Source organism: Dermochelys coriacea, chromosome 9 (assembly GCF_009764565.3).
Source record: "Dermochelys coriacea isolate rDerCor1 chromosome 9, rDerCor1.pri.v4, whole genome shotgun sequence".
Lineage (NCBI taxonomy): Eukaryota > Metazoa > Chordata > Testudines > Dermochelyidae > Dermochelys > Dermochelys coriacea.
The window spans coordinates 81,033,101-81,058,260 of record NC_050076.1 but is presented as its reverse complement, the minus strand read 5'-3'; the positions used below and the strand labels follow the sequence as shown (position 1 = coordinate 81,058,260).

Genomic DNA, 25,160 nt, shown 5'->3' with positions numbered 1-25,160 from the left:
AAGTACAAAGAGCGTAACCCAGCAATAAAAATAGCCATTTTATGGTAGCTGAACTATTTTTACATTCATTCTATTTCCAAGTTAGACTTGCTGGGCTGGTCTTTCACTATCCTCCTGCTAAAAGAAAAGCAGTACTTGTGGCACCTTAGAGACTAATAAATTTATTTGAGCATAAGCTTTCGTGAGCTACAGCTCACTTCATTAGATGTATTCAGTGGAAAACAAGGTGGGGATATTTATATACATAGTTACCATACACACCCTAACAAGAGTGATCACTTAAGGGGAGCTATTACTAGCGGGGGGGGGGGGGAGGGGAGAGAAGAGGGGACGACTACCAGGACCTTTTGTAGTGATAACCAAGGTGGGCCATTTCCAGCAGTTGACAAGAATCTGAGGAACAGTGGGATGTTACAGCTCCTCCTCACCCATGCTTCTTATCCTCCCAAGGGCCAAACACAACAAAGCGCTAGCACAGCAGGGATTTAAAAACAACATGGGATGAAAGTACTGTACCATTTGTGTTACCCTCAGTTTCTTGAGTCTACATTTGTATACAATATCCAGAGCCTGGCGGAATCATAAGTCAGTCCTACCTCCCTACTGTCAGGTAGATGAGGCACAAAATTAGATTTCACTTAAAAAAGTTGTACAAAACCAGAACTAAATACGTTTTTGTAAGTTGTTTTTTTTTTTTCTTTTTAAAAAGGGTTTGGATTTCAAAAATTTTCCTGCTGTGTCTGGAACTCACATTGCAGCATCATACTATTGCATGAGAATAAGTGAAACCCATTAGTGCACATTCACTGTTCAAGATTAGCCATCAGAAGTAAATAGCAAGAAAGTTAAATTAGATCCTTTAGAATTTGATGTTCTAAAGCACTAATTGCAAAGTGAGAGAGTTGCTTTTAAATTAAATTGTTTGTAATTTTGCATCTGGCTGATCAACACATTTAGGGTATGTCTATACTTACAGTTTATAGCGCTCTAACTTGCAGGCTCAGGAGTGAGAAAAATCACCCCCGAGTGCAGCAAGTCTGAGCACTTTAAAGCGCTAGTATGGATAGGCTCTAAGCGCTGGGAGCCGCGCTCCCAGCTCTCGGAGCCAATCCCCTTGTGGAGATGGATTACTAGGAGCACTGGGAGAGCTCTCTCCTCGCGCTTACACGCGACCACACTCGCACTTCAAAGCGCTGCCACGGGAGCATTCCCATGGTAGTGCTTTGAAGTTCCCAGTGTAGACATAGCATAGTGCAACTAAGGGTAATCCTAGCAACATGAAGGCACTCGCATAGTATATGACAAAAAGAAAAGGAGTACTTGTGGCACCTTAGAGACTAACAAATACATTTTTGTTAGTCTAAGTTGCCACAAGTCTTTTTTTTTTTTTTTTTTTTTGCAAATACAGACTAACACGGCTGCTACTCTCTGAAACCTGTCAGTATATGACAGTGGTGCTCAACCTTTCCAGACTACTGTGCCCCTTTCAGGGATCTGAAACCCAAGACCCACCACCGGAGGCTGTTTTCCTGGCATATCTACCTACAACTATGTGTGCATGCAACATATACCCAGACTTTATACATGAAGTACTTAATTATTTTTTGTCAGGGTCCAGACTCCAGAGTAAAGAATAAAATTTCAGGGTCCAGTCAAGAACGTCTGGTGGCCCAGATTTGGCCTACAGTCCACCTATTTGACCACCCTGTTTTACACACCCACCCCTTCTCACTTAGTGAGCATAAGCTGCATAGTGCACGTGCACACACGAGGACTACTCGTGCACTAGCTCTAACCCCTGCAAACGCTGCCCCTGTGTGCTGCTGCACTACTAACGCACCATGTCGTACATACTGGGCATGATCTCCTCCTGCCCCTGCCTCCCCGCACCGCCCACCTCCCCGGCATGCCCGATCTCCTCCTGCCCCTGCCTCCCCGCACCGCCCACCTCCTCTCTCGCACGCCCCAGGATGCTGAGGCTAGTAGCGCTGCCACGCATGCGCCTTGACCCGCGGGGGGTGGGGGGGGGGGGGCTTACCCGGCCCCAGGCGATCACATCGTCGCTGCCCGGGTCCTCCACCAAGGCCCAGAGCTTCGCCAGGAAGCCGGGCACGGGGGCGGCGCCGGGAGCGCCGGCCGCCGCCGCCGCTTCCTTCATCCTCGCGCACAGATCGGAGACGACGCACCACGCAACGGACAGCCGCGCGCAAGGGCCCGCCCGGAAGCCAACGACGCTACGTGAGGGGCGCTTCACGAGCCTCTTCATTGGCTGGCGCCGTCGCCCCCCCCCCTCCCCCCGAGCGTGGCGGTTGTTATGGCTCGGAGAGGAACGAGCCGAGGGGCGGGGCCTCGCTGGAATGTCCTTGAAAGGGGCCAAGCCACCTAAGGCGCGACGTTGCGCAGCTTGGGGGGTGAATGGCCTCGCAGCCACGGTTTAAACCTGGCCCCGGGACAGGGGCTAATCCACCGGGGCAGGGAGGGGCCGCTCGTGAGGGGGAGGGGGAGCAGGTTTAGGTGGCGACAGGCTCAAGTTGGGGGCGCTCAGCGCCTCAGCCTCCCGCAGCTGGCCCCCACTTGGGGGGGGGGGGAGGGGTAGCAGCCCACCCACGTGCACATGACCTCGTGCCAAGGGTCAGGCTTTTACTGGATGCTCTTTCCGAAAGCGGCTGCTCCCTGCAGACCCGTCCTAAGGGGAGACTCCGCTTTCCTGTCACAAGGGTGGGAGCCACCCAGGGATGGGGCTGGGGGGGCAACTGAGCAGCTTGGCGGCTGCCGCTTCAGCACACGAGGGCGACACGCGAAGCCCGCGTTAGGCGCCTAGGCTCCCTTTTCGGCGAATGGCAGCAACAGGCCCCTAGGAGGGCCATGCGCCCAGCCAGCGTGTCTAAGCTACCTGGCGAGCCGCCTAGCCGAGGCAAAGGGCAATGCCAAGGAGCAGGATGCGTGCTAAGCGTCTCTCTGCTTAGCCATTCACACAGAGGAACCCAACACCTGCAGTCAGGCAGATTAGGTGCTTTTTCAGGGGCAGCTACCTCCCGCCATGCAAAACAGCAGGAGGAGGTCGTGACAATGGTGCTGTCCTCCTTGTAGGCTTTAGCCTAGCGGTTAGAGCACCTCCCCTGAGAGGTGGGAGATGGACCCCTGATCAGATCGTCCCCCTACCTCTTGCTGGGGGCGGGGGAGAATGATCCTGGGTCTCCCACTTCCCAGGTAAGTACTCAAACCAGTGGACTAAATGTTATAAGGGGGGCACAACTTTTTCCTCCATCTAGATTTTGAATGGGACTTGATCTACGAGATAGCTTCTATGGTTGCCAGTTTTGGTTGGATGTATTCCTGGAGATTATCACATGACAGTCTTTAATCCCTGGGGATTCCAGGCCAATCTTGGAGGGTAGGCAACCCTACCTCCGAGTATAGCTACCACATCACACCCCACCTGCAGCTTAGGTAGCCAAATGCCCGTCTTCCCTGGTTGGTTACTTGCTTGTTGGCTTGAGTGAGGCAGCACTGTGCATGCCCAGACACAGAAACATAGCTGCTTAGGGAACTTTGAAAACTTAATGCCTAAACTCACTCAATGCCTTACAGGGTTCAGCAGGAATTGTGGGTTGCCATGGTGGGATTTAGGCATCCTAATATCTTTGTGGATCAAGGCCAAAGTTTCTAGTCTTCCTTGTGGAGAGCCAGAGTGTGCCCAAAAGACAGACACACACACACACACACACACACACACAAACTTTTAAAAAAATTCTCCATTATTTTTTCCATGTGTTATTTTTGGGGGACTGACTTATGACTTTTCAGTACTTACACTTAGCAATACTTCACGTCTCACAGGTGCATTCTTTTTGGGCTGAGTCTAGCTGCAATGCAGAGATAAAGATAGATAACATGTTTGAAACAACCCTACCAGATCTTTTCTAATAGGTCTGTTTTTATAGACATAATTAGGACAGGAGTCAGCTAATCTGCAGTTGCAACAGTAGACAAATATTATAAAAACTTCTAGCCTTATAGGTATTTGAATTCTCTACATCTGTAGTTTCTCTATGAAGCTACACCATTTTCTTCATGTTCTGCAGCCAAGGCTGTGCTAGGGAATTAATTTAAAAACAAACGTTTGGGACCCATTACTAGCATTAGCCAAGGGAGTTCCGACAGCTCAAGTGGTAGAAGCCTGTGTTTTTGCAGCTGAAGTACCAGGTTATTTAGTCCCAGCTGCCCAGGCTTATGTGCATTATTAATATAATTGTTTCTGTTGCTTGCAGCAAATTAATTTAGCACACTGGGACTCACTGAGGCATTTTAACAAGTACATGCATTTGTATATTTTATTTAAAATCCTTGCATTAAAAGCATTTAGAGGCTGACGCCACGGGATATATACTCCACTGTCCCAATGGAGATCAAATATGAATTTCTGTTCCTAGGCTCAGAGCCTTGTGGAGAGAGCAGCATGCTTAACCCCCTATCACTCTGAAGTGATCTCTCCTCCTCTGTCCAAGGCACAAAACAATGCAGTGGTGTTCAGTCCTCAGATGGAGAGTCACCATGGCAGGGCACCTGATGGCAAAGCAGGAAAGATGAACGAGGGGCAGAGTGGAAGAGGCCCCCCTACCCAGTTGGCTTCTAAATGAAAGCATGAGAAAGAACGAACGGGAAGTGTCTATTGTGTGGTATCTGATATCTGCACTGCATTTCTCCTATCATGTAATTAACAATATTAGTATCATTTGCTTCCTCCCTGTCAAAAAAAATAAAGACCTGATTTCCTGTTTCATAATTAATCCTCAGACGTGGCACCGCCTGGAGAGGTTGCGATAGCTTTTAAAAGCTCAAAGCAAAAACAAACATGGATGTGCAGATATTATTTTTAAATTATGGGTAGGGCCCTACCAAATTCCCAGCCGTGAAAAACATGTCACAGACCATGAAATATGGTCTCCCCTGTGAAATCTGGCTATTGTAAGCAGGTTGCAGTATTGCCATCCTTACTTCTGAGCTGCCTTCAGAGCTGGGCAGCCAGAGAGCAGTGGCTACTGGCCTGGAATTCAGCTCCAAAGGCATCACTTGGGGGGGCGGGGGGGCAGAGCCAGCCTTACAGGGGGACAATGTGGACAACCACCTAGTGGTCACACCTTCCCCACCCCATAAACACAGCCAGTTCAAGGCCTCTTTAAACACACACACACACAGGAGCTCCGGGAGGGGCAGGGCTAGGGGGACACCCCAGCCGGGGCTCCTACCCTGCGCCAGCTCCAGCTGCTAGTCCCAACTGGACTGCAGAGGGACAGGACTTCCTCTTCCCCTGCATGAGCTGCTCCCAGTGCCAGGTCAGACCCATCTCCAGCAGCAGCATAGAAGTAAGGGGGCAGGGGAGTAGTACCATACCATGCCACCCTCACTTCCGTGCTACTGCTGGCAGCAGCACCCCCTTCCGAGCTGGGTGCCCAGCTAGCAGCCACCACTCTCCAACCACACAGCTCTGATGACAATGCTGCTGCCAGCACAGCACAGAAATAAGAGTGGCAATACCACAACCCCCCTACAATAGCCTCGATACCCCTATGGCCCCCTTTTGGATCAGGATCCCCATGTTTACACCACCATGAAATTTCAAATTTTTAAAATCGTACAACCATGAAATTTACTAAAGTGGACTGTGAATTTGGGAGGGCCCTAATTAGGAGTGATGCCTATGTGGGCATCTATGTCTATAGACTATGTCTATAGTATTTGTGACCTGAATATAGCCAGTCAGGCTGCTCACATGGGGACTATTCAGTGTCTAGAACATTCCTGAGACAACCCACGGCTCAGACCTATCAATTAAAGGCCAGGCATCTCTCTTTTTTATGACCTGGACTTTGCCCCCCTCTACATATGTGGATATTATTTCTACATGGCTCTAGGCAGTTAAAGAGAATCTCAGGAATGACTAACCTGTTCAACCTTGCCTGTTTCTAACCCAGCTCAACAGAGTAAGTAAAACAGCAGATAAGTTAATTTAATACTTTCTTCTTTTTCTTGGGGAGAGGTTTCTTAGTGGTGGAAGGGTGACAGTCAAGACAAGGAGTGATTTAAACGTGATAATATGGAGTTTCACATGCCACAAGGAGAGAAGTAAAGTATAGTAGTTTTCTTCCTGTATATGCATTTCTTATAATATCAGAGAACAACATCTGGCTTTAAGATGTTTAATGTATGTTTTAGCATCTAAACAGATGCATCTATTTCAAAGGTGATTAGAATAAGGGAGTTGAAACATCTGTTTCCTCTCCTTCAGTTCACAGACTCAATGCTGATTTTTTTTTTACCGGAGTATAAAATCAGCAATAACTCCTTAGAAGTCAATGGAGTTGCACCATGGTAAAACAGGTGTGAGTTATAGCAGAATCAGGCTCTATGAATCTTAGTTAAGATAAGCTGCTTCACCATTTCATAGAAATGGAGCACAGGAAAGTGTAGTATCCTAAATCAAACTCCTACTTTGCTCCTGACCTGGTCTTTGAGATTACCTCTCTTTGGGATCTTTCAAAGATTCCATTTCAGGTTTTTGCATTAGGCCTGGAAAATTCACTGGAAGTTTAGTTTTGGGTGGACATCCATGCAAGTAAAATGTATTCAGTAAACCAGCTAATGCTATCATATTGGATTGCTAGAACAAGTGACTCACCTGTAAGTGGCTCCTTTCCCAGTCTGCTTAAAAGCCACTATCCATACTTGATATAAAGTCCAAACTCACTCCCTTCCTGAAATCTGGTTTTGTGAACCAAGTATGAAGATTAGCCCACACCTTCTCCCCACATTTGACTGCTCTTAGATAGCCTCCTTCAGGACTACTGAATCACATCCCAGAAATCCTTTCCCCCAGAGGGCCCCTGCCACCTCATTTATATCCAGGTGGCTAATGAGCCACTTCTTAGAGGAGTCAACAGATTACCCTTTCTCAGCGATTAATGTTAATAGGGTAAGAGGTTTTAGGCTAATCCATCTTTTTACACCATCTATTCCTCCTCTTGACTGGTCACTGCTGCCTCTCTCTATTCAACATGATATTTGTGTGTGTGTTGAATAACACATGTACAGGTTAGTTAACAAATTCGTTTGAAACCTATTTTAAAGAACAGCATGAGTGTATGTATACACAGTCCTTTTATTTCCAAGTAGCTAATAATTACCCTAATTGTGGTTTAGTGGATGGAGTAGTAGCATGAGACCTTTGTTCTAGTCTTATCTCCCCTAGTAGCATGCTGGGAGGCCTTGGGAAAGTTATTTCACTTCTCTATGCCTTTGTTTCCCCATCTGTAAAATGGGTATGATACTTATCTCCTTTGCAAAGTGCATTGAAAGCTACTGATGAAAAACACTAGGAGACCTTCATATTATTGGATTGTAGAGTAGAAATTTCTCACGAATTCAGAAACTGCTCATTTGGAGCAGAGGAGTTTGTGGGAACAGTTCACGCATTTGGGTATACCACAAAGAGGAGTTTTCCAAGTTGAGTACCCAGGAGTGGAAAGCTCAGCCTTGTAAACTGAATGACTATCTGGGATTGATTAACAATGCTGTCTTCCAGTTACCATTAATTACTGAGGACAAATGAATTGGTTCAGGATTCTATCCATTAGCTCTCTGTGTTAGCACAAGAGATAGTTGGAGGGCTAGTAAAGGCAATGATAACTTATAGTGGTTTTTATTCAGAAGGACCCCAAAGCACATTAGAAACAGATTTATAAGGACCTACTTAACCCACCATGGCAGTACAAACACCCACAGTGAAGCACAGTAGTTTTACAATGCACAGCGACATGACCCAAAACTACAGGACAGGCAGTTTAGGAGAATACTATATCCAATGAAAAGGAGTACTTGTGGCACCTTAGAGACTAACAAATTTATTTGAGCATAAGCTTTTGTGAGCTACAGCTCACGGCTGCTACTCTGAAACCTATATCCAATGAAACAGTTGAGAAAGTTGGCTAGGTTAGCATGAGAGATAGTCAGGATTTTTTAGGCATGCCAAGCCCCTCTCCACCCTATAGGAATTACCCCATTATGACAGGCCAATTGTCAATAGTCCATTGCCCTGTCTCCGTTAGTGGCCAGTGTCAGATGCTGTTGAGGAAGGTATAACTCCTTCAGTACACTTTGTGGTACATTAATAGACCGGGGGTGTGTGGGGTTGGGGGGTGGATGGAGGATTTTTTTCTCATCCTGGAGCCAGTGACAACCTTATGCTTGAAGCATGGGAGCTGAGAATCCTTGTTAATTTTCCCATTCATTCTGGTATAATTAAATGGTGACACCAGAAGTTTTTACATGTTGATTCCTTCCCATGTTCTCAGAACATCCCGGACCTTCAAACCACACTGCTTAGGATTAAGGTACGAGAGTGAAAGCCTGATTGTTGTCCCATTACTTCAGATTCTTTTTTTTCTTTTTCTTTACCGAAAAAGCAGTTGCCTGCTCCTGAAGAACCTTCGCCTTGAGCTGGGATGGAATCTTGTTGGCAACTGCTGCCTCAGTCTCTGTTTTTCCTTCACTTGCTACTGCTGCCCATCTTTGCTGAAGGTGCCACCAGAGTCTATTACCTGGGTATCTGTGAGGTGGAATGGAATTATGCTCCAACAGGGAAGAACATAATCACAGATCGAAGCATTGAAGATGAACCGTATGTTTAACAACTATAAGTATTTGAGTCTAAAAAAGCTAAAGGGTCAGGAGGTTTATGCAAGAAGTTTTATTAAGGAAGCAGGTGACGTTGTGCCGTGTCTGATCTTTATTGGCTTAATGGTTAACCTGTTTTTATCATCGGAACATAGAAATTACCACGTTGGGACAGGCCAATGATCGATCTAGTCCAATATACATTGATCAATTCCAGATGATTTTGAGGAAAGTGCAAACCCTTTAGAATGCACCCCATTGCACAATGCTGTATCATAGGGTTTATTTCTTCCTGACCCTAGCTGATGATCTGTTTATGTTCCTTGAAGCCTGCACATTTTATGCCATTATATACACAAGCAGTTAGAGCTAGTCAAAAATGTATTTTGACAAAAAATACCTTTTTGACTAAGTGGAATTTTTTGCAAGAAAGCTTATGTTTTCATCAAAAATGTTCAGAGTTTTGTTGAAAACCCCAAAGCCTGAAAACTGAGAAAAAAATTGTTTTCAATAATAAAAAACAAAAACATATTTGGTTTCTGGTTTTCAAAAACAAAAAACTAAATCAAACCAACCAAGTCTTTTAAATGGCAACTTGAGAAAAATTCTGAAAAAAGCATTCTCTGAAAATGAAAACTGCATTTCCTGTTAAAATTTTTCATGGTAAATAAAATCCATTTCCTGGCCAAGCTTTCTCAGTGCTACACTGTCACCATGAATTCTTTATACAGTTGGGTCACTTATTTCAAAAAGTATATAGCAGAAATAGAAATGGTTCAGACAAAGGCAACAGAAATGATCAGAGGCCAGCAAAGATTTTCATATATTGAGATATTTAATAGGTTGGGACTAATTAGTTTATAAAGAAGACAAAGAAGTAGGGACATAATAGAAAATACATATAAAATAATGAATATTTTAGAGAGGGTAAATCTTGTGTTTCTATTTACCTTCTCTCATAATAATACAAGAACAAAGAAACAGTCACTGAGATTAAACATAGAATTAGTCTGTGGAACTCATTTCCACAGGGAAATAAATAATAAAACTAGTTAAAACATTATGAAGGAAAAGTTTTTTAGTTGAAAATATTGCCTTGGTTTGAAAACTAAACTAGATTTGCAGTAAACAGATTATTTTAAATAACTATTTAGATCACGTGCATCGGGCTGGCAAAATGTCAATATTTTTCAGACACATTTTGAATATATATATATTCTAAAATAAATCACAAAAATTATTGAAAGAACTTCAGGGCTTTAATTTTGAAATGGAAACAGCTTCAACCTTTTGAGAACGAGAGAGAGAGAGAGTGTATGTGTTTGTGTGCCTGTGCTTTTTGCCAGGCATGTCCCTTTCCCTCCCTGTGCCTCTAAAACAGGGATAATGATACTGATCTCCTTCATAAAGCACCCTGAGATGAAAAGTGCTAAATAAAAGCTACCATTTATTACAGTACATTATATCATTTTTATAAGATTTCATAAAATTTAAGTCACTGCCAGGTTCTCTTATCCCTTTTTAAAACATTTGCTCTAGCCCAGCTACATAGAAGGGCTGGCTGCAGGAGTGATTTTGTGGATGTAGTGCCGCTCTGAGCTGCATACCTAGAGCCCCAACCTTCTGTATTGCAGTGAATGACAAAGCTCGGGGTTGACTTCAGTGGTACAGCACTGAGCCCATAAAGAACAGTTTTTCTATTTGCCCATGTGCCTCGACTATTTTTATTGCTGCAGCAATGATGATTCCTAGGAAAAAATATCTTCTCCTTCCATTATGACCTGATACACTACTACTTGAGCCAAGATTCACCTCTCATCTAGTAGGAAATGATTAAAAAAAAAAAAAGCAATCCACTGTTGTATTGAGCTTTGGACACTTGTAAGAGGTTTAAACTCTGAAGGTTAGATATGTACTGGGGACACTTCAGCCTGAGCTGACTGATCTTTCCACTAATATTTCACATCAGCTTTTGACTAGAAACTCATCCTCTTTTCTTGTGTTAGTCTTTGTGAGAGAGCTCAGGAGATTTTTTTTCCCCTTGCAACTCACAGAGCATAGCTCCCATCTGCACTAGAATTAAGCACTGAAATAGATTTAAAGGACTAGAACAATAGGTAGGATAGCAATCACTAGGGCTCTCGACTTCATTCTTTAGTGCATAAAATGATCACCAGATAAGAGAAATTTCCTCCCATCCCACCACTCTATAGCATCCACAGTTAAATACATTTAGGGGGACAAAAAGAAAAGGAGTACTTGTGGCACCTTAGAGACTAACAAATTTATTAGAGCATAAGCTTTCGTGAGCTACAGCTCACTTCATCAGATGCATGAAGTACTCCTTTTCTTTTTGCGAATACAGACTAACACGGCTGCTACTCTGAAACCTGTCATTTAGGGGAACAGTGTCAGGTCTTTCCCTGAAGCATTCAGCACTGACCATAGCCAGAGACCAAGTCTCAATCTAGATGGTCTGCTGTGCTGATCTATTATATTGTGTCAGTTCCTCTCATATTTTACAACACTCAAAAACCAGATAAGAGTAGAGAGGCCAGTATTATTGTCCAGTCGGATTGCATTCCCAGAGCTGCTATAGGGTCCTGGAAGAGGAAGCACAATGCTGGACTAGGAGTAGGGATAGAGCGCTGGCACAGCAGAGGCTCTAGGAGTCAGCTGAGGGAGCTACATTAGGTGTCTCTGTTATCACTAAAAGAAAAGGAGTACTTGTGGCACCTTAGAGACTAACAAATTTATTAGAGCATAAGCTTTTGTGAGCTACAGCTCACTTCATCGGATGCATTTGGTGGAAATAACAGAGGAGAGATTTATATACACACACACAGAGAACATGAAACAATGGGTTTATCATACACACTATAAGGAAAGTGATCACTTAAGATAAGCCATCACCAGCAGCAGGGGGGGGAAAGGAAAGGAATTAGCCTACCTTGCTTGTCACTATGAAAGGTTTTCCTCCTTTCCCCCCTCTGCTGCTGGTGATGGCTTATCTTAAGTGATCACTCTCCTTAGAGTGTGTGATAAACCCATTGTTTCATGTTCTCTGTGTGTGTGTATATAAATCTCTCCTCTGTTTTTTCCACCAAATGCATCCGATGAAGTGAGCTGTAGCTCACGAAAGCTTATGCTCTAATAAATTTGTTAGTCTCTAAGGTGCCACAAGTACTCCTTTTCTTTTTGCGAATACAGACTAACACGGCTGCTACTCTGAAATCTGTTATCACTATTCTCCATGTTATGCAGCTGTAGTAGATGGCACATTATTCACTATCTGTTACCTGTTTTGAATTTAACAGAGAAGCCTCTACATTCCTCCAGCCTGGCAAGGACAGGGTGGGAAGCACTTACAAAAAATCTGTGTATAAGCAATACTCAGACTCCACATATACAACAGAGATCCCCAAACCTGCCTGGCTGGGATTTCTTGGGCCCATCATACGAGCAGAAGTGGGTGACACCATTACCGTGCACCTAAAAAACTTTGCCAACCGGCCACATACGGTCCATCCTCATGGCGTCTTCTACAAGAAGGACTCAGAAGGTAAATGAGCCCCTGCTGAGTTCAGATTCAGTTTCCCCACTGTGAATTTAGGAGAATATAAGAAAGCAAAGCCAGCTGAGAAGGGGACATGTTTGGGTTGGCTCAAAGCAATATCACCTGGAAAACTGCTATAGTTACGTAGGCTTTTAGCAATACCACCGGATGCAGGGTTAGTGAGTTTCTAAGCAGTATGGTACCATCTGAGTTGGATGCACTTTTTCCAAACATGAACTCCTTAACGGAATGTCCAAAGTCCTTCCTAAAGAACACAATATCAGTAACATTCTCATTGCCAGAATACAGGAGCTGAGGACCGGCAAGGTAGTAGCTAATGAATGTTTATATTATAGTGCTACGCATATTTAGAGTCTTTAACGTGATGAATCTTGTAGGTGCCACAGGAATGATAGAATATCAGAACAGAGAGTCACTGTTTGAAATAGTCCCAGAGAATTTAGAAAGGAACTATTTCTGGCATACTGCAGATTTGAACTGAACACTTAGCACAGTTCTCTGTTTTCCAATGAGACTATAAAAAAGCAATTATTAGAACATGGGACCATGAGTCACCTTTCTGGCTCAGCCACCAGCATACTGGGCAAAGTCACTTAACAACTTCTCTGAGCCTCAGTTTGCCCATTGGAAAAATGATGATTACATTACTTACGTGGTGTGAATCTTAACTTGAAAGGTGCTACAGAAGTTGAAAAAGTAACTTGCAGCTATCTGTGCTGTATCTAGTGTGAGAAATGCAGTACAGCTTTATATGTTATATATTCTCTGCCAAACTTGAATGGATGCTGTGATTGCTCAATTATTCCAGGGTCCCTGTACCCCGATGCATCCTCACAGAATCATAAGAAGGACGATGCTGTTCCACCAGGAGGGAATCACACATATACTTGGACTGTCCCTGAAGATCACAGCCCGATGGCTGATGACCCAACCTGCTTGACCTGGGTCTACCACTCTCACACTGATGCCCCGAAGGACATTGCTTCTGGGTTGATTGGGCCATTACTGACATGCAAAGAAGGTAAAACCTCAGGGGAAAGACAGCTCAGAGTTACAACTTCACACAAACTGAAGACTTTGCAATGATCTCAGTTATGGTAAGGCAAGCAGTGATGCTTTGTTAGATAGCTATCTAGTTAATGTGGAATTTATATGTAATCTGAGATAGTTCTCAATTTCTAGATTGATTCTGATTGTTATTGTGGCTTAGAGAGTCAGTACATTAACTTCTCAGCTCTGTGGATCAGTTCAAATGCACAAGTGGAAAGTAGTGCAGGGATCTCATTCAAGACCCCATTTGTACATAGAAAGAAAGAAAGAAAGAAAGAAAGAAAGAAAGAAAGAAAGAAAGAAAGAAAGAAAGAAAGAAAGAAAGAAAGAAAGAAAGAAAGAGAAAGAAAGAAAGAAAGGCAAATCCCTCAAACCTCCTCCAAACCCTACAGGATTTCAGCAAGAGTGACAACACTGTTGAAAGATCCAGGACAGCAGGGAGTGCTGTAAATCAGAAGCGAGACACATTGGAATTTAGGAATGGAATAGCAGGGAGTATTGAAGGTCTAGGGTGAGGTGCATTGGCAGACCTCAGTGATAGTCTGGCCTGGAAAATCAGGGAGAACAGGACTCTCATGCTGTTGGTGAATTAACAGCAATCATCTCACTTAATCCATTGATAGATCTCTGCTTTACAGTGGGAGTTACTCATCCTCTCTCTTGCCCTAGGAGCTCTGACTGGCACAGCTCAAAGACGGCACGACGTGGACCTTGATTTCTTTCTCATGTTCAGCGTGATTGATGAGAACCTGAGCTGGCACCTGGATGACAATATTGCATCATTCTGCACAGACCCAGAATCTGTTGATAAGGAAGATGAGGAGTTCCAAGTGAGCAACAGAATGCATGGTGAGTGCTACCTTTCACACTGGCTTTGCCCAGTCATTCCATGCCTGGGGATCTCCTTCCCTGATACCCTGAAGTGCCGACTCATTTGATGTGTGCAGGGATGGTTTGAGAAGCCAATGAGACCTTGTGCTGAAAGATGCACCATCATAGAAGCAGCCACATCAGCACCATCAAAACAATCATAATTTTTGTCAGGGTTTTGGCTTTTACCTTCAGTGAACGTGTGGCCATTAATCTGATATCCAGAATAAGATCCATCTTAGAAAATGATTTGTGGAAGCAGGCTCCCCAGGATTGGGCAGGAGAAGAGAAAGGTGTTCTGTTGAGACCTGTTTTCTGAATGTCCAGTGTTTCTGTAATGGGACCTTGCAGGATGGAGCTGTGAACTCTACCTCCACCCCATTCCTGATCTCTGCTTCTGATTCACTTGTTTTTACAGCTATTAATGGTTATGTGTATGGAAACCTACCTGAGATGACAATGTGTGTTGGGGATCACGTGGCATGGCACCTCTTTGGGATGGGCAGTGAGACTGACACTCACACAGTCTTCTTCCATGGACAGACACTCACCGTCAGAGGCCACAGGTCCAATGTGGTCAGCCTCTTTCCAGCCACTTTTGTTACAGCTGACATGATCCCCAGTAACGCTGGGAAATGGCTTCTGAACTGTCAGGTCAACAATCACCTGCAAGGTAAGGCACAGTCTGGAATCTGTCCTGCACTCTGTGGCCCCCATTCACTTCCCCACGGTGGCCCCTTGACATTACAGGATGAAGCAGAACAGTCTTGTGGGCAATGCCCATGGTAAAAGGACTTCCCCTGCTGTGTAATCAATGATTTGATCTTATGGCTCCCCCTATATTGCATAAAACTGGTGAGTTACAGCCACCGTGGTCTTTAATATGCAGGTGCAGCCTCCAGGGATTACAGATGCCAGATATGACATCTCTTGTTCAGCACTGAATATCACAGGACTGGAGCAGCTGCAGAAGGCGCTTTACATCAGAGTGGAGCACTGCATGCTGGGACCTGTAGTCTCTCCAGGATGTACCTGTATGGTACACATGGGAGTGGCTGAGGGCTATTTTTGTCCACCAACCACCCTAATGCAATGTCCTGTATTTATGGTATGAACCCAGGCCTGCTGGAAAAGAAAACTCTCCTATGTGAAGCAATTGCCTAAACACTCACTCCCAGCCATGCATACTTTGGGACAACTGGGCTCAATGACTTGTGCAAAGAGAATGGGTGGTGCACTGTGGAAATACTTCCCCTGTCCACCTTCCATTCAGAGTGGCAGACAGGAGTTAAGTGTGCATTTGCTTCTTCCATGTACAGCTGGAATGGAAGCAGTCTACGAAGTCAGACTGTGTTCTCAGAAAGCTCCGGAGTCCTCCCTGAAAGGGATAGTTCGGAGATACTATATAGCTACAAAGGAAGTACAGTGGAATTATGGCCCCTCAGGTCTTGACCAGAGCACCGGGAAAAGTCTTCAGGAGCCAGGCAGGTAAGAGGATTTTTGCATGCAAGGCACTGTACTAAAATCTGTAGCCATTGTCTGGAATACAAGGAATACAACACTCTCAAGGAAATTTGGAATGCCTTTTTCAATGGAATGGTTTAACATGCAATTCACATAACATACATTCACAAAGCTTCCAGGTATCCCAGCATGCTGTATGGTTGAGGGACACATCACAGTTGCCTCCAAGTTCCATCTCCACTCACTGTACCTGACTTAGCAAGAAGCCTGCAAGTTTGATAAAAGAAAGTAACTACAATTAAAAAAGCAAATCCTGTGGCAGACACAGGGTGGCATAGATGGACTACGGATTTACATTCAGCTTCCATCTAGCCTTCTTCGTGAAATCTAGCCCCAAATGCAGAGCGATTTAAATGAATAGCTCTCTTGAGAGTTTTACATACTTTCATTCCAAACAGCTGAAATAATACTTAGCATATATAAGGGTGTTTAATATTTTCAGAACACGTTGCAAATAGAAACTAATGAATTCTCACACTCATCCCTGGGAGGTGGTAAATGTCATGCCCATTTTACACATGGGAAAACTTGACATGCACAGAGGTTAAGTGACTTGCCCAACACACCACAGAGTGAGCCAGGAGCAGAGCCACAGTTTGATCTCAAGAGTCCCAGGCTCTGTTCTCTCTCCACTAGACTCTGCTGTTTCTCCTGCAGGGCACATTTTGAAATGCAGGGGAGGGGACGGCGAGAAGGAACTAGTCTCTTTTCATTTCATGTGTGTATCTTTTAGAGTTAGGATTGCCACTACCCAAAACATCCCAATTCTCATAGTGCTTTCCTAAGACCTCCATGGAAAGTGTTGTTGAAGTGGTGTTGATTCAATAGAGGGCATCTTTCCTTCTGAGTCAGTACTGCAGTTTCATTTGGATATACTATTCTGTGAATCCTGAGCCCAAACGGTTGTATATACTTGCTGTGTAACTATTAAACAGTGGCCATGTTCCAGCACAGAGTTGGCTGCATTCCTGGGGAGAGTGAGGTGATCCCTACATAAAGTCTGCCTATCAGTTTGTAAAGGGCTTTGTCACACTCCTGGATGAAAAGTGCTACCTAACGGCATTACAATACTTGGCACTGCTGGATTTTCAAAATCAGAGGTTTAGACTCAATTTGAAGGGCTGCAGAGCTGAGAGCTGCTGCTGTCACTGCCCTGATGGGGGCAGGGGAGTTTGCCTCTTTGTAAAAGAACATGAAAATTGTTCTTTGTGTTTAGTTCTTCTGAGCAGTTCTTCAAGCATAGCGCCAGGCGGATTGGGGGAACCTACTGGAAGGCCAAGTATGTGGAATATACTGATGCAACGTTCCGGCTAGAAAAACAACGGTCAGAAGAAGAGATGCATCTTGGGATACTTGGTAGGGATTATCTGGCAACATAAACCTATTACAGCACCTTCTAGAATGATCTATCAGCACCAGAGAAATGCTGATTGGCTGGCACTGTCCAATAATTCCTAGAAGTAACGTCCTCTGTGGTGGAGGTGCTTCCTGGATGACATTACACTGCAGCTCTTTAGAGCAAGGAAGACCTATACTGGGGGGGGGGGGGGGGCTGTTGGTCTTGTGACTGGGGGGACCCAGTATTATTCTGCCACAGCAACTTTTGGAAGCTACCAGGAAGGGGCAAGGAACACATTATACCCCTATCTCTGACTAAACAAATCACAGCAAAGAGCTCGTCTGCCTGAGCTTCTGATTATGTGTTTCTGACTGTGTCTTCAGGGCACAATACGAACCCCACTTTCTACTTAGAAACTTCTTCCCGGGAGGAGCTGGCAGTGCTCTTTGTGATCAGATAATAATGAGACAAAAGGAGTGGGACTTGGAGAGCAAATGAATCATGCATGGAGGGGCACAGCATTAATTCCTTTGAATAATTTTAATACCATCTATAATTTGAGCATTTGATGCCTAGATAATCCTCTGGTGAGAGACACAACAGGAATGTGATAGATCAGATTAGATTAGATTAATAGATCGATTAGTCTGGCTGGTTGGGGTTAGTTCTCATACAGGCCATTAGGGAGATGAAAGGCCTGATCTGATCACGCTGAAGTCAGTGGAACTTTGGTCATTGATTTAAAGTCGGATCAGGGTGATGAGTAGGCACAGGACATAAATCAGGATGGGGAATTCTCACTGCACCAGCTAAGGAATAGGGGGTAGCTCTCCCTCTCCCTCCCATTTAATCCCAGCCTTTTGGACCTGGAGTAACCTCTTCACTGAATTCTCTCAGTCAAACTTCAAGCTATTTTACTTTTAAATAGTTTTCCCCTCCGTGCCCTGAATGCAGTCTGCCTGAAGGGCTAGCAGTCCTACTTAGCATGGCCAAAACCAGACAGATGGCAGTTTTGCTATACTCATTGTTGTTAGTCATCTGTGGCTGTGAACTCTGGGTAGAAAATGACCATTGATAGCCTGCTTTGTCCAGTTATCTTGGAAATCACTCTATTATCCTCTCTCTCTCTGCAGGTCCAGTGATAAAAGCTGAAGTGGGGGACACCGTCTTGGTGACATTTGCTAACAAAGCCTCTTGGCCCTTCAGTATCCAGCCCCATGGTGTGTTTTATGGAAAGGAATGGGAAGGAACGCGGTACCATGACGGTTTGTTACTTCATCCCACCCCCTCTTTCTAAACTGAGGCAATGACAACCCCTGTGGTATGGTTCCACAGTCTGTAGCCACACCCCTCTGGGTGGTGGTCCTCTCCAATCTCACTAGCTGAGTAAAGCGGGGCCTGCTTGGCTAGCGTACCATGAGAAGTGGGGCTGGTGATGCAGTAGGGGATGTTCTTCCCTTTGACCTGTGACTGAACCACTGACCAGCGTGGCACTGGAGAGGAGATGGTGCTGGAGCTACTATCTCTTGGAGGAGAGATGAAATCACGGTGCTGACAATTTCTGGCCCCTAAAGATCCTGTGATGGTTGTTTCAAGAGCAGAGGTTTATATCCCTGGTCACACTGTAATTATAGCTATATTCCACCTACCAAAATTCTCCTGAGGATTTAATTGGATATATTTCTTTATTTCATGCCATGAGGCCCACCTCTGTCATGACACCTACACTAAATTTGCGCACACATGTATGTCCAATAATCTGCAAATATGCCCCTACTGTATTTCTGAGATATATATAATGGCTGCCCCATTCTACCCCGGAGTTGGCTGCCCTTTGGTGGTGAGTGAAATGAATCACAGTAGCAGATGACACTAAAGAGCTGCAGAGCTTGCAAAAGGGGCTGTATACATGAATACATATCAGCATCTTGTGTTTTAAAGGTCTGTCATGGAATGGGGCTTCAGTTGAGCCTCTCCATAATTTTACATACCGCTGGACTGTACCACAGCACGTTGGACCCACAGCGAATGACCCTCCTTGCCTGACCTGGATGTACTCCTCTGCGATAAATCCCATCCAAGATACCAGTTCCGGCTTAGTGGGCCCTCTGGTGATCTGCAGACCTGGAACTCTCAACACCAGCAACAAGCAGGTAGAGTCAGCTCTCCCACTGCAATGTTTCAGGTTCTTCGTCTTTGGGGAAGAAATAACTGGAGAAAGGAGACCCCAATAAAACTTTGGTAACTGAAATGTAATTAAAAATATACGGGTGAGGGCGCCCCACAGATGAACATAAAAGCATCTAGGCAGAATATGGGCGCTGCCTCAACCATGCAGACTTCATGCATTGAAGTGTCTTATGGGAGAAGCCTAACACATTGGATTCCTGAGGTCTTTGACTAATCTAATTTTGGGGTTTAATTTAAGGGAAAGAGAAACCTTTTGCATTTAGGTGGATTTTGTCAAAATCCTTGGTCTGATCCTAAATTGACAGTTATGGGATTACACAGGGATACGTTTGTCCTAATATATGTAGGGCAGAATGCCCTATTCTTTTTCTTCCTCTTCTTCCTATTATTAATGAGAGCTGTGTGAAAAATTCACCACAAAATTGAAAATATTGAAAATCATTTTCATTTTCATACTAAGTTGAAAACAGTCCCCTTTTTGCTAAAGGTTTGTGAATTTTTTGCTTGAAAGATGGAACATTTTGAGTTTCAAATGGAGCTAGGTTCTACTCTAAATTCAGCCCATTTTGAGAAGAACTCAAATGAAGGGGTGATTTTACAACAAAAGCACATAAAATGGATGGTGTTCTGCAGGCTTTTGTGATGTGGAGATAAGTGAAATCATAGGTCGGACTAACACTTTCCCTTGGAATTTAATGAAGAAATGTTCAACACTTTTGCACAGGTTTTGCCAAGATAGCACAATGAATACGCAAGAGAACAGGAAGCACTGGCAGCACTGAAGTAACAGACCCACATATGACAAACAGAGGCAACAGAAGACAAAACTAGCTGCATGATTTTGAATAAGTTGTAATGTGGATTGGGGAGTTGCTGGTAACTCTGCAAAGCATTTGCTTTAAAAGCCTCCCTGGAAGATCTTGCTTTCTGGATCAGAATGATGTGGCTAAACTAAATAGAGTTCAGAAGAGACCAATAAACCCAGTTAAGGGGCACGAGAGTTTGATTTTGAGGAAAGATTAAACTATGTATAACTTGGCAGGTGGAAGGGAGGTTATAATGATAAACAATTTACAGGTATTTGAGGGTGTAAATAAATCCTAGGGTCAAATAATTAAGAGTGATCCACGGGGGTATTAGTAAGAATAAGGGGAGGAAACTGAGCAAATGGAAATTGTGGCTAAATATCAGCTAAAGATCTCCTAATAGGGAAACATATTAGTGTGTGGAATAGGTTCCTGAGGAAAAGTTGTGGAAGTCTCATTGCTTCTGTCAGTTCAAACTGGACTCGACAAAGTTTTCAAGTCTTGATGGTAGGAAACAATCCTGGATTGTGATCTTGTATTAGGTGGGCCCAACTCCAGACCCTGCATAGTGGGGGGTGTTCGGATTTTGACCCTATTGGAAACTAGTGGGGAGTGTCCAGCACCTGACCTTATGGATTGTGGGGGAAGGAGAGAATGGCTTTTCAGTCTGGGCAAAATTCTGATCACTTTACTCATGCTGAGGGGTACCTCTCTGCACATATGGTCCCAGTGCTGCTCTGGGACCACTTGTAAAGTAAGTGCTACTCAGCATGAATAAAGACATCAGAATTGGGCCCCCTAGGAGGTGGAAGTAGACAACTTAAGAAACAAAAAATTAGAAATTGCCATCATGCAAAGCAGCCTGTACTTTAACAGTTAATGGGTGATCCGAGTGTTTTTAAAATGAATGACCATTATTGTGATTATTATTGTAGAAAGGGATCGACAAGGAATTTTATCTTCTGTTCAGTATATTTGATGAGAACCTCAGCTGGTATTTACCTGCAAATATAAAATACTATTTGAGGACAGAAGAGGCTTTCGTGAAAAAGGATGAAGGCTTCAAGGAGTCCAACCGGATGCATGGTATGGCCCTGTTCTCTCTTGTACGTAGGCAGTGAGAACAGAATTATGAGCTTTGGGTCCAGAACTATGAGGCCTAGGTCCATCTTTAACTGGTCCTAAAAACTCTGGAATAGCTAACTACTGCCATGGCACCTAAGGATCCCAGTACAGGTACCTTCGACATGCCATGGGGAGAGAGAGAGATCAGGTGGACTTGGGAATGAAATTTCTGATTTGCATCAAAAGGCACCTCTTTTGAAAATTCTCTACATAGCAATGTCTTGGAGAATGGGTCATGGGACATGAGGTCCTGCTGTGCCCAAAAGCATGTCTCAAGCAAATACCAGGGGTGAATTGCTGGTGAGCTGTACTGAGGAACATAGAGCAATATGCAATTCCCATAGGTTGCCCTATACTGTAGGTATGTGCATATAGAGGTGACCTCCTAGCTAGTGTGTAACTGTGTGGTTTTAATTCTTTTCTGTTGCAGCGATTAATGGATTTATGTTCTATAATTTGCCCAAGCTGGAAGTATGTAAAGGGGACACTGTGTCTTGGCACTTTCTGGGTCTGGGCACTGACACAGATGTGCATGGAGCTGCGTTCCAGGGAAACACTGTTCAGATGAATGGGATGAGGAGAGATGCAACCAATCTGTTCCCTCACACGTTTGCTACCGCCCTCATGCAGCCTGATCATGAAGGTAGATGCCTGCACAGCTGACTGGGCATCAGAGAAGTTATCTCAAATGTTAATATTTGTTCTCTCGTGCTGATTTGTCTACAAGCGGTGTCACAGTTACAGGGCGAGCTGCACTTTAGACCCCTGTCGCTTCCTCTTGAATGCACCCCTCCAGGGACAGCACTGGCTTTCTGCCCCTCACTCTGGGTGGAACCACCCAGCCATACCACTCATAAACTAGATCTTTGGGCTGTAGCACTCATTTCCCAACTGTTAACCTGATAGGCCCAACTAGATTTGACACTGGTAGGTCCTCTCACTCCGGCAGCCTGTGACAGGATAAATTTGCAGTGACACAGAAAGAGCCTCTTCAAAACAAAGTACTGTATTGATTTGCCAAAGGGAACACCGCATTTAGGAAAATGACTTTAAAACAAAAGGTCATATATGCATCTCATCGTACCTAAGCTTAGCATCTCTAGCTATAGCTCAGGCAGGTCCAGTTTATCCCAGACCTCCTTTCTGAATCTGAGGGTTTGTTTTTATCCCTGCAGACCCTCTCACTGTGTCAATCCTTCCTTCCTCTCCCTTTCTGCAGGATGAATCCTTTACCTGTCCAGTGTCTTTTGATCTCTCAGTTTTCACGCTTGGCAAAACAGCTGTGTAACTTTGTTGGCACCAACCAGGTAGCTTCTTTACAGCTAATAACTTGGCTGGTGTGTGAGTGCTTGCTGGGATGTTCCTTATCTAGGCCATTATTTTGCCTTCCTGCTTGGCTACTCTAACAACAACTCTCAATTTGACCCCACAGCAAGAGACACATCATAAACAGACACACAGAAGTATGCACCATTGTCATAAGAAATAATACAGCTATTTCCCAGTTCATCTCACGTGACAAGGAAAGGACCTACTTAGATCTTTAGAGCTGACCTTTTTGTTTGTGCTGCCCCTAGGCACGTTTCAGATCTACTGTCAGACTAGCAACCATTACCAATCTGGGATGAAGGCACGTTACTCTGTTTCAAAGTGTGGCAAAAGGGCACCTGCTCCTGACCCCCAATACGAGGAGGTGCGGACACACTACATCATGGCACAAGAGGTGGAGTGGGATTACTCACCAGATCGCAGCTGGGAGCTGGAACACCACAACATCTCTGAGAAGGAAAGGTAAAGAGGGCAGCTTCGGGAAGCCTGTGGCACCTTCAGGCAATGCTTTGTAAAACCCATTAAAACAGGGGAAGTGGCTTTTTACTGGAGAAAGCCAAACCTCTGCTGATTGGATGAATACTGGCTGCCCACACCATGGTACTGAAGACGGCCCTCATTAGTGCTTGGGGGGCAATTGTCCCCTTTAATCCAAATGTTGGGAGTGTTTTTCCTCCCTGTATGCTGCAGCTCCTTGCATATCTGTATGTGAGAGGGAAATTCCACTTCTGTGCCCCATTTACATTACTGGCCACCCATTGGTGCCTGCTGAGGTGGTGGTTTTTTGATGCAGACATCTGTCCACTGCCAAATAGACTGATCTTCCCCTAACACCCTTCATGTAAGCCAGTGGGCAGCTATCCCTCATAAGGGAGTGAGGTAACTTTGATCACTATCATCCCAAGACAGATTCCAATGGGTGGCTTGGAAGTGTGTGGCTCTGTATCCTCTTATCAACTCCCAGAGTCATTCAGCTCCCTCAGCTGATGTCATATGAAACTGGACTCTTCAGAGAGGAAACTGGTTCAGTTAATGAACCCTCTGCCTACAGAGAAGTGCTGTTTCTTTAATGCAAACCCGGCAGTGTTAACGTAACACAGCACTCTGCATTTCTTAGCTATGGCAACCAATTTCTGAGCAATGAGAACGGACTCCTGGGCTCCAAGTACAAGAAGGCAATTTACAGGGAATACACCGATGGAACATTCAGAATACCCAAGAACAGGACTAGCAATGAGGAGCATTTAGGGATATTAGGTAAGCAATTATTTGAGTGGTGCATCTTTCCTCAGACAGGGCTGAAACTTAGACCTGAAGAATTAACCAAGGAACTGGGACTTGGGAGAGCCGGGTTTGACTCTGCCTCTGCCTGGCTGTGTGACTGTGGCCACGTCATTTCTCACATCTGTTCCCCCTCATCTGTATAATAGGGATAAACCCTACCTTCGTAAAGCACTTGGAGAGTTATGGATGGAAATCACCAAGTGTGAAAGAAACCCCTCTGTGTAGAATCATTAAAGAAAGAACTAGGCACTGTGAAGCAGAGGAGCGGGCTGTGGATTCTTATGAGAGTCTAAGGAGGCAACAGCTCCAGGATATTTCAGTACAGCACAAGCAACATGAGGCAGCACATCCAATCTAAAAGAGCAGGCGATGGCTGTGAGCCGTCACTGCGTCAGGCCATTTCACATTGTCAGGGTTAAAACAGACCGTTGGGGATTGTAATTGGATTATGATATATCATTTGCATTATGGTAGCACTCAGAGATCAGAGCTGGGTCCCGCTGTGCTGGGTGCCGTGCTCATAACAAGACATGTTCCCTGCCCTGAAGCATTAACAGAGTTTTCAGGATCATCTTGAATGTGGGTTTAACTCTGATTCTTTACTTTGGGGAATGGAGGAGGGATACGGTGATGAAGAATTCACCTCCCACTCTCACGTTAAAGTGATTTCAATAAATGAGAGATAGAAATAGTCTCTTTTGGTCATTGATGGGAGCTGCACTCACAATATGATCTTCCTGTCTCAAGGTCCTTTTATATGGGCAGAAGTTGGCGATATCCTCAACATTGTGTTTAAGAATAATGCTACACAACCCTACTCCATTCATGCACATGGGGTACTGGAAAGGAATGATGGACAGGTGGAAGCTGCAAAGCCTGGTGAGTCCATAATTAGCTATTAGTTGGGCTAACTTCTGTTTCCACAGGCAATGGCGACTCAACCCATTAAAAAGACCCAGGTAGGAGGGTAGAAGTTATTCTGCTGTGTTTGTTTTAATGTGATAAGTAATTGGAGCTGAAAAGAAACCAGACTTTCATGTGCAATTTGTTTTTATTGTTCATCTAATGGGCTGGCTTGGCAGCCCTGGACAGTAACATCCTCTCTTTATCCACAGAAGGCACTCAGCCTGGGTAGAGGCAGTGCAAATTCCCTCCCATAGGTTACTCACCACCAGTGCACCCCTACCCTGGAGGGTTCACCTCTAGAAATGAGAGGGACTGTGCACTCTGGCCACTATTAGCATCAGTTAGGATCCTCTGGAGAAGGCCTGAGTGGTCCAGGGTGTGCCTGATTATTAGGCCCCACTAGGACTAGAAAGCAAATGAGCTAATTAGCACATGAACAGGCAAGCAAGAGCTATTTCTCTGCAAGGGCAGGGAAAATCACTGGAAG

At 44.6% G+C, this 25,160-nt stretch overlaps 2 protein-coding genes and 1 long non-coding RNA gene across 7 annotated transcripts in view; 1 reads left to right on the top strand and 2 right to left on the bottom strand.

The window, feature by feature from the left end:
• LOC119860977 (heat shock factor protein 3-like) overlaps positions 1-2,271 on the bottom strand; it is a 50,536-nt gene extending 48,265 nt beyond the window's left edge. For all 4 annotated transcript variants that reach the window (XM_038415246.2, XM_038415247.2, XM_038415248.2 and 1 more), the window contains exon 1: positions 2,039-2,271. In XM_038415246.2, coding sequence (XP_038271174.2) covers positions 2,039-2,266 — 228 coding nt within the window. In that variant the 5' untranslated portion in view covers positions 2,267-2,271. The remainder of the gene's footprint in view (positions 1-2,038) is intronic.
• Positions 2,272-5,645: 3,374 nt separating this feature from the next.
• HEPH (hephaestin) overlaps positions 5,646-25,160 on the top strand; it is a 32,141-nt gene continuing 12,626 nt past the window's right edge. Inside the window, exons 1-15 of one of the 2 annotated variants that reach the window (XM_043493075.1) lie at positions 5,646-5,984; positions 8,463-8,677; positions 11,991-12,235; positions 13,059-13,271; positions 13,970-14,149; positions 14,589-14,843; positions 15,490-15,658; positions 16,911-17,050; positions 18,167-18,298; positions 18,975-19,186; positions 20,965-21,115; positions 21,585-21,797; positions 22,732-22,945; positions 23,601-23,740; positions 24,515-24,646. In XM_043493075.1, coding sequence (XP_043349010.1) covers positions 8,502-8,677; positions 11,991-12,235; positions 13,059-13,271; positions 13,970-14,149; positions 14,589-14,843; positions 15,490-15,658; positions 16,911-17,050; positions 18,167-18,298; positions 18,975-19,186; positions 20,965-21,115; positions 21,585-21,797; positions 22,732-22,945; positions 23,601-23,740; positions 24,515-24,646 — 2,572 coding nt within the window. In that variant the 5' untranslated portion in view covers positions 5,646-5,984; positions 8,463-8,501. Of the gene's footprint in view, positions 5,985-6,645; positions 7,093-8,462; positions 8,678-11,990; positions 12,236-13,058; positions 13,272-13,969; positions 14,150-14,588; positions 14,844-15,489; positions 15,659-16,910; positions 17,051-18,166; positions 18,299-18,974; positions 19,187-20,964; positions 21,116-21,584; positions 21,798-22,731; positions 22,946-23,600; positions 23,741-24,514; positions 24,647-25,160 lie in introns of those variants that run through there. The other variant, XM_038415241.2, reaches the window with a different exon arrangement.
• On the bottom strand, positions 7,719-19,264 carry LOC122455952. The gene is made up of 5 exons (XR_006274494.1): positions 19,081-19,264; positions 15,797-15,901; positions 14,619-14,836; positions 7,955-8,605; positions 7,719-7,852 (listed from the first exon to the last, which is right to left on the bottom strand). It is a non-coding gene; the product is annotated as an uncharacterized LOC122455952 (long non-coding RNA).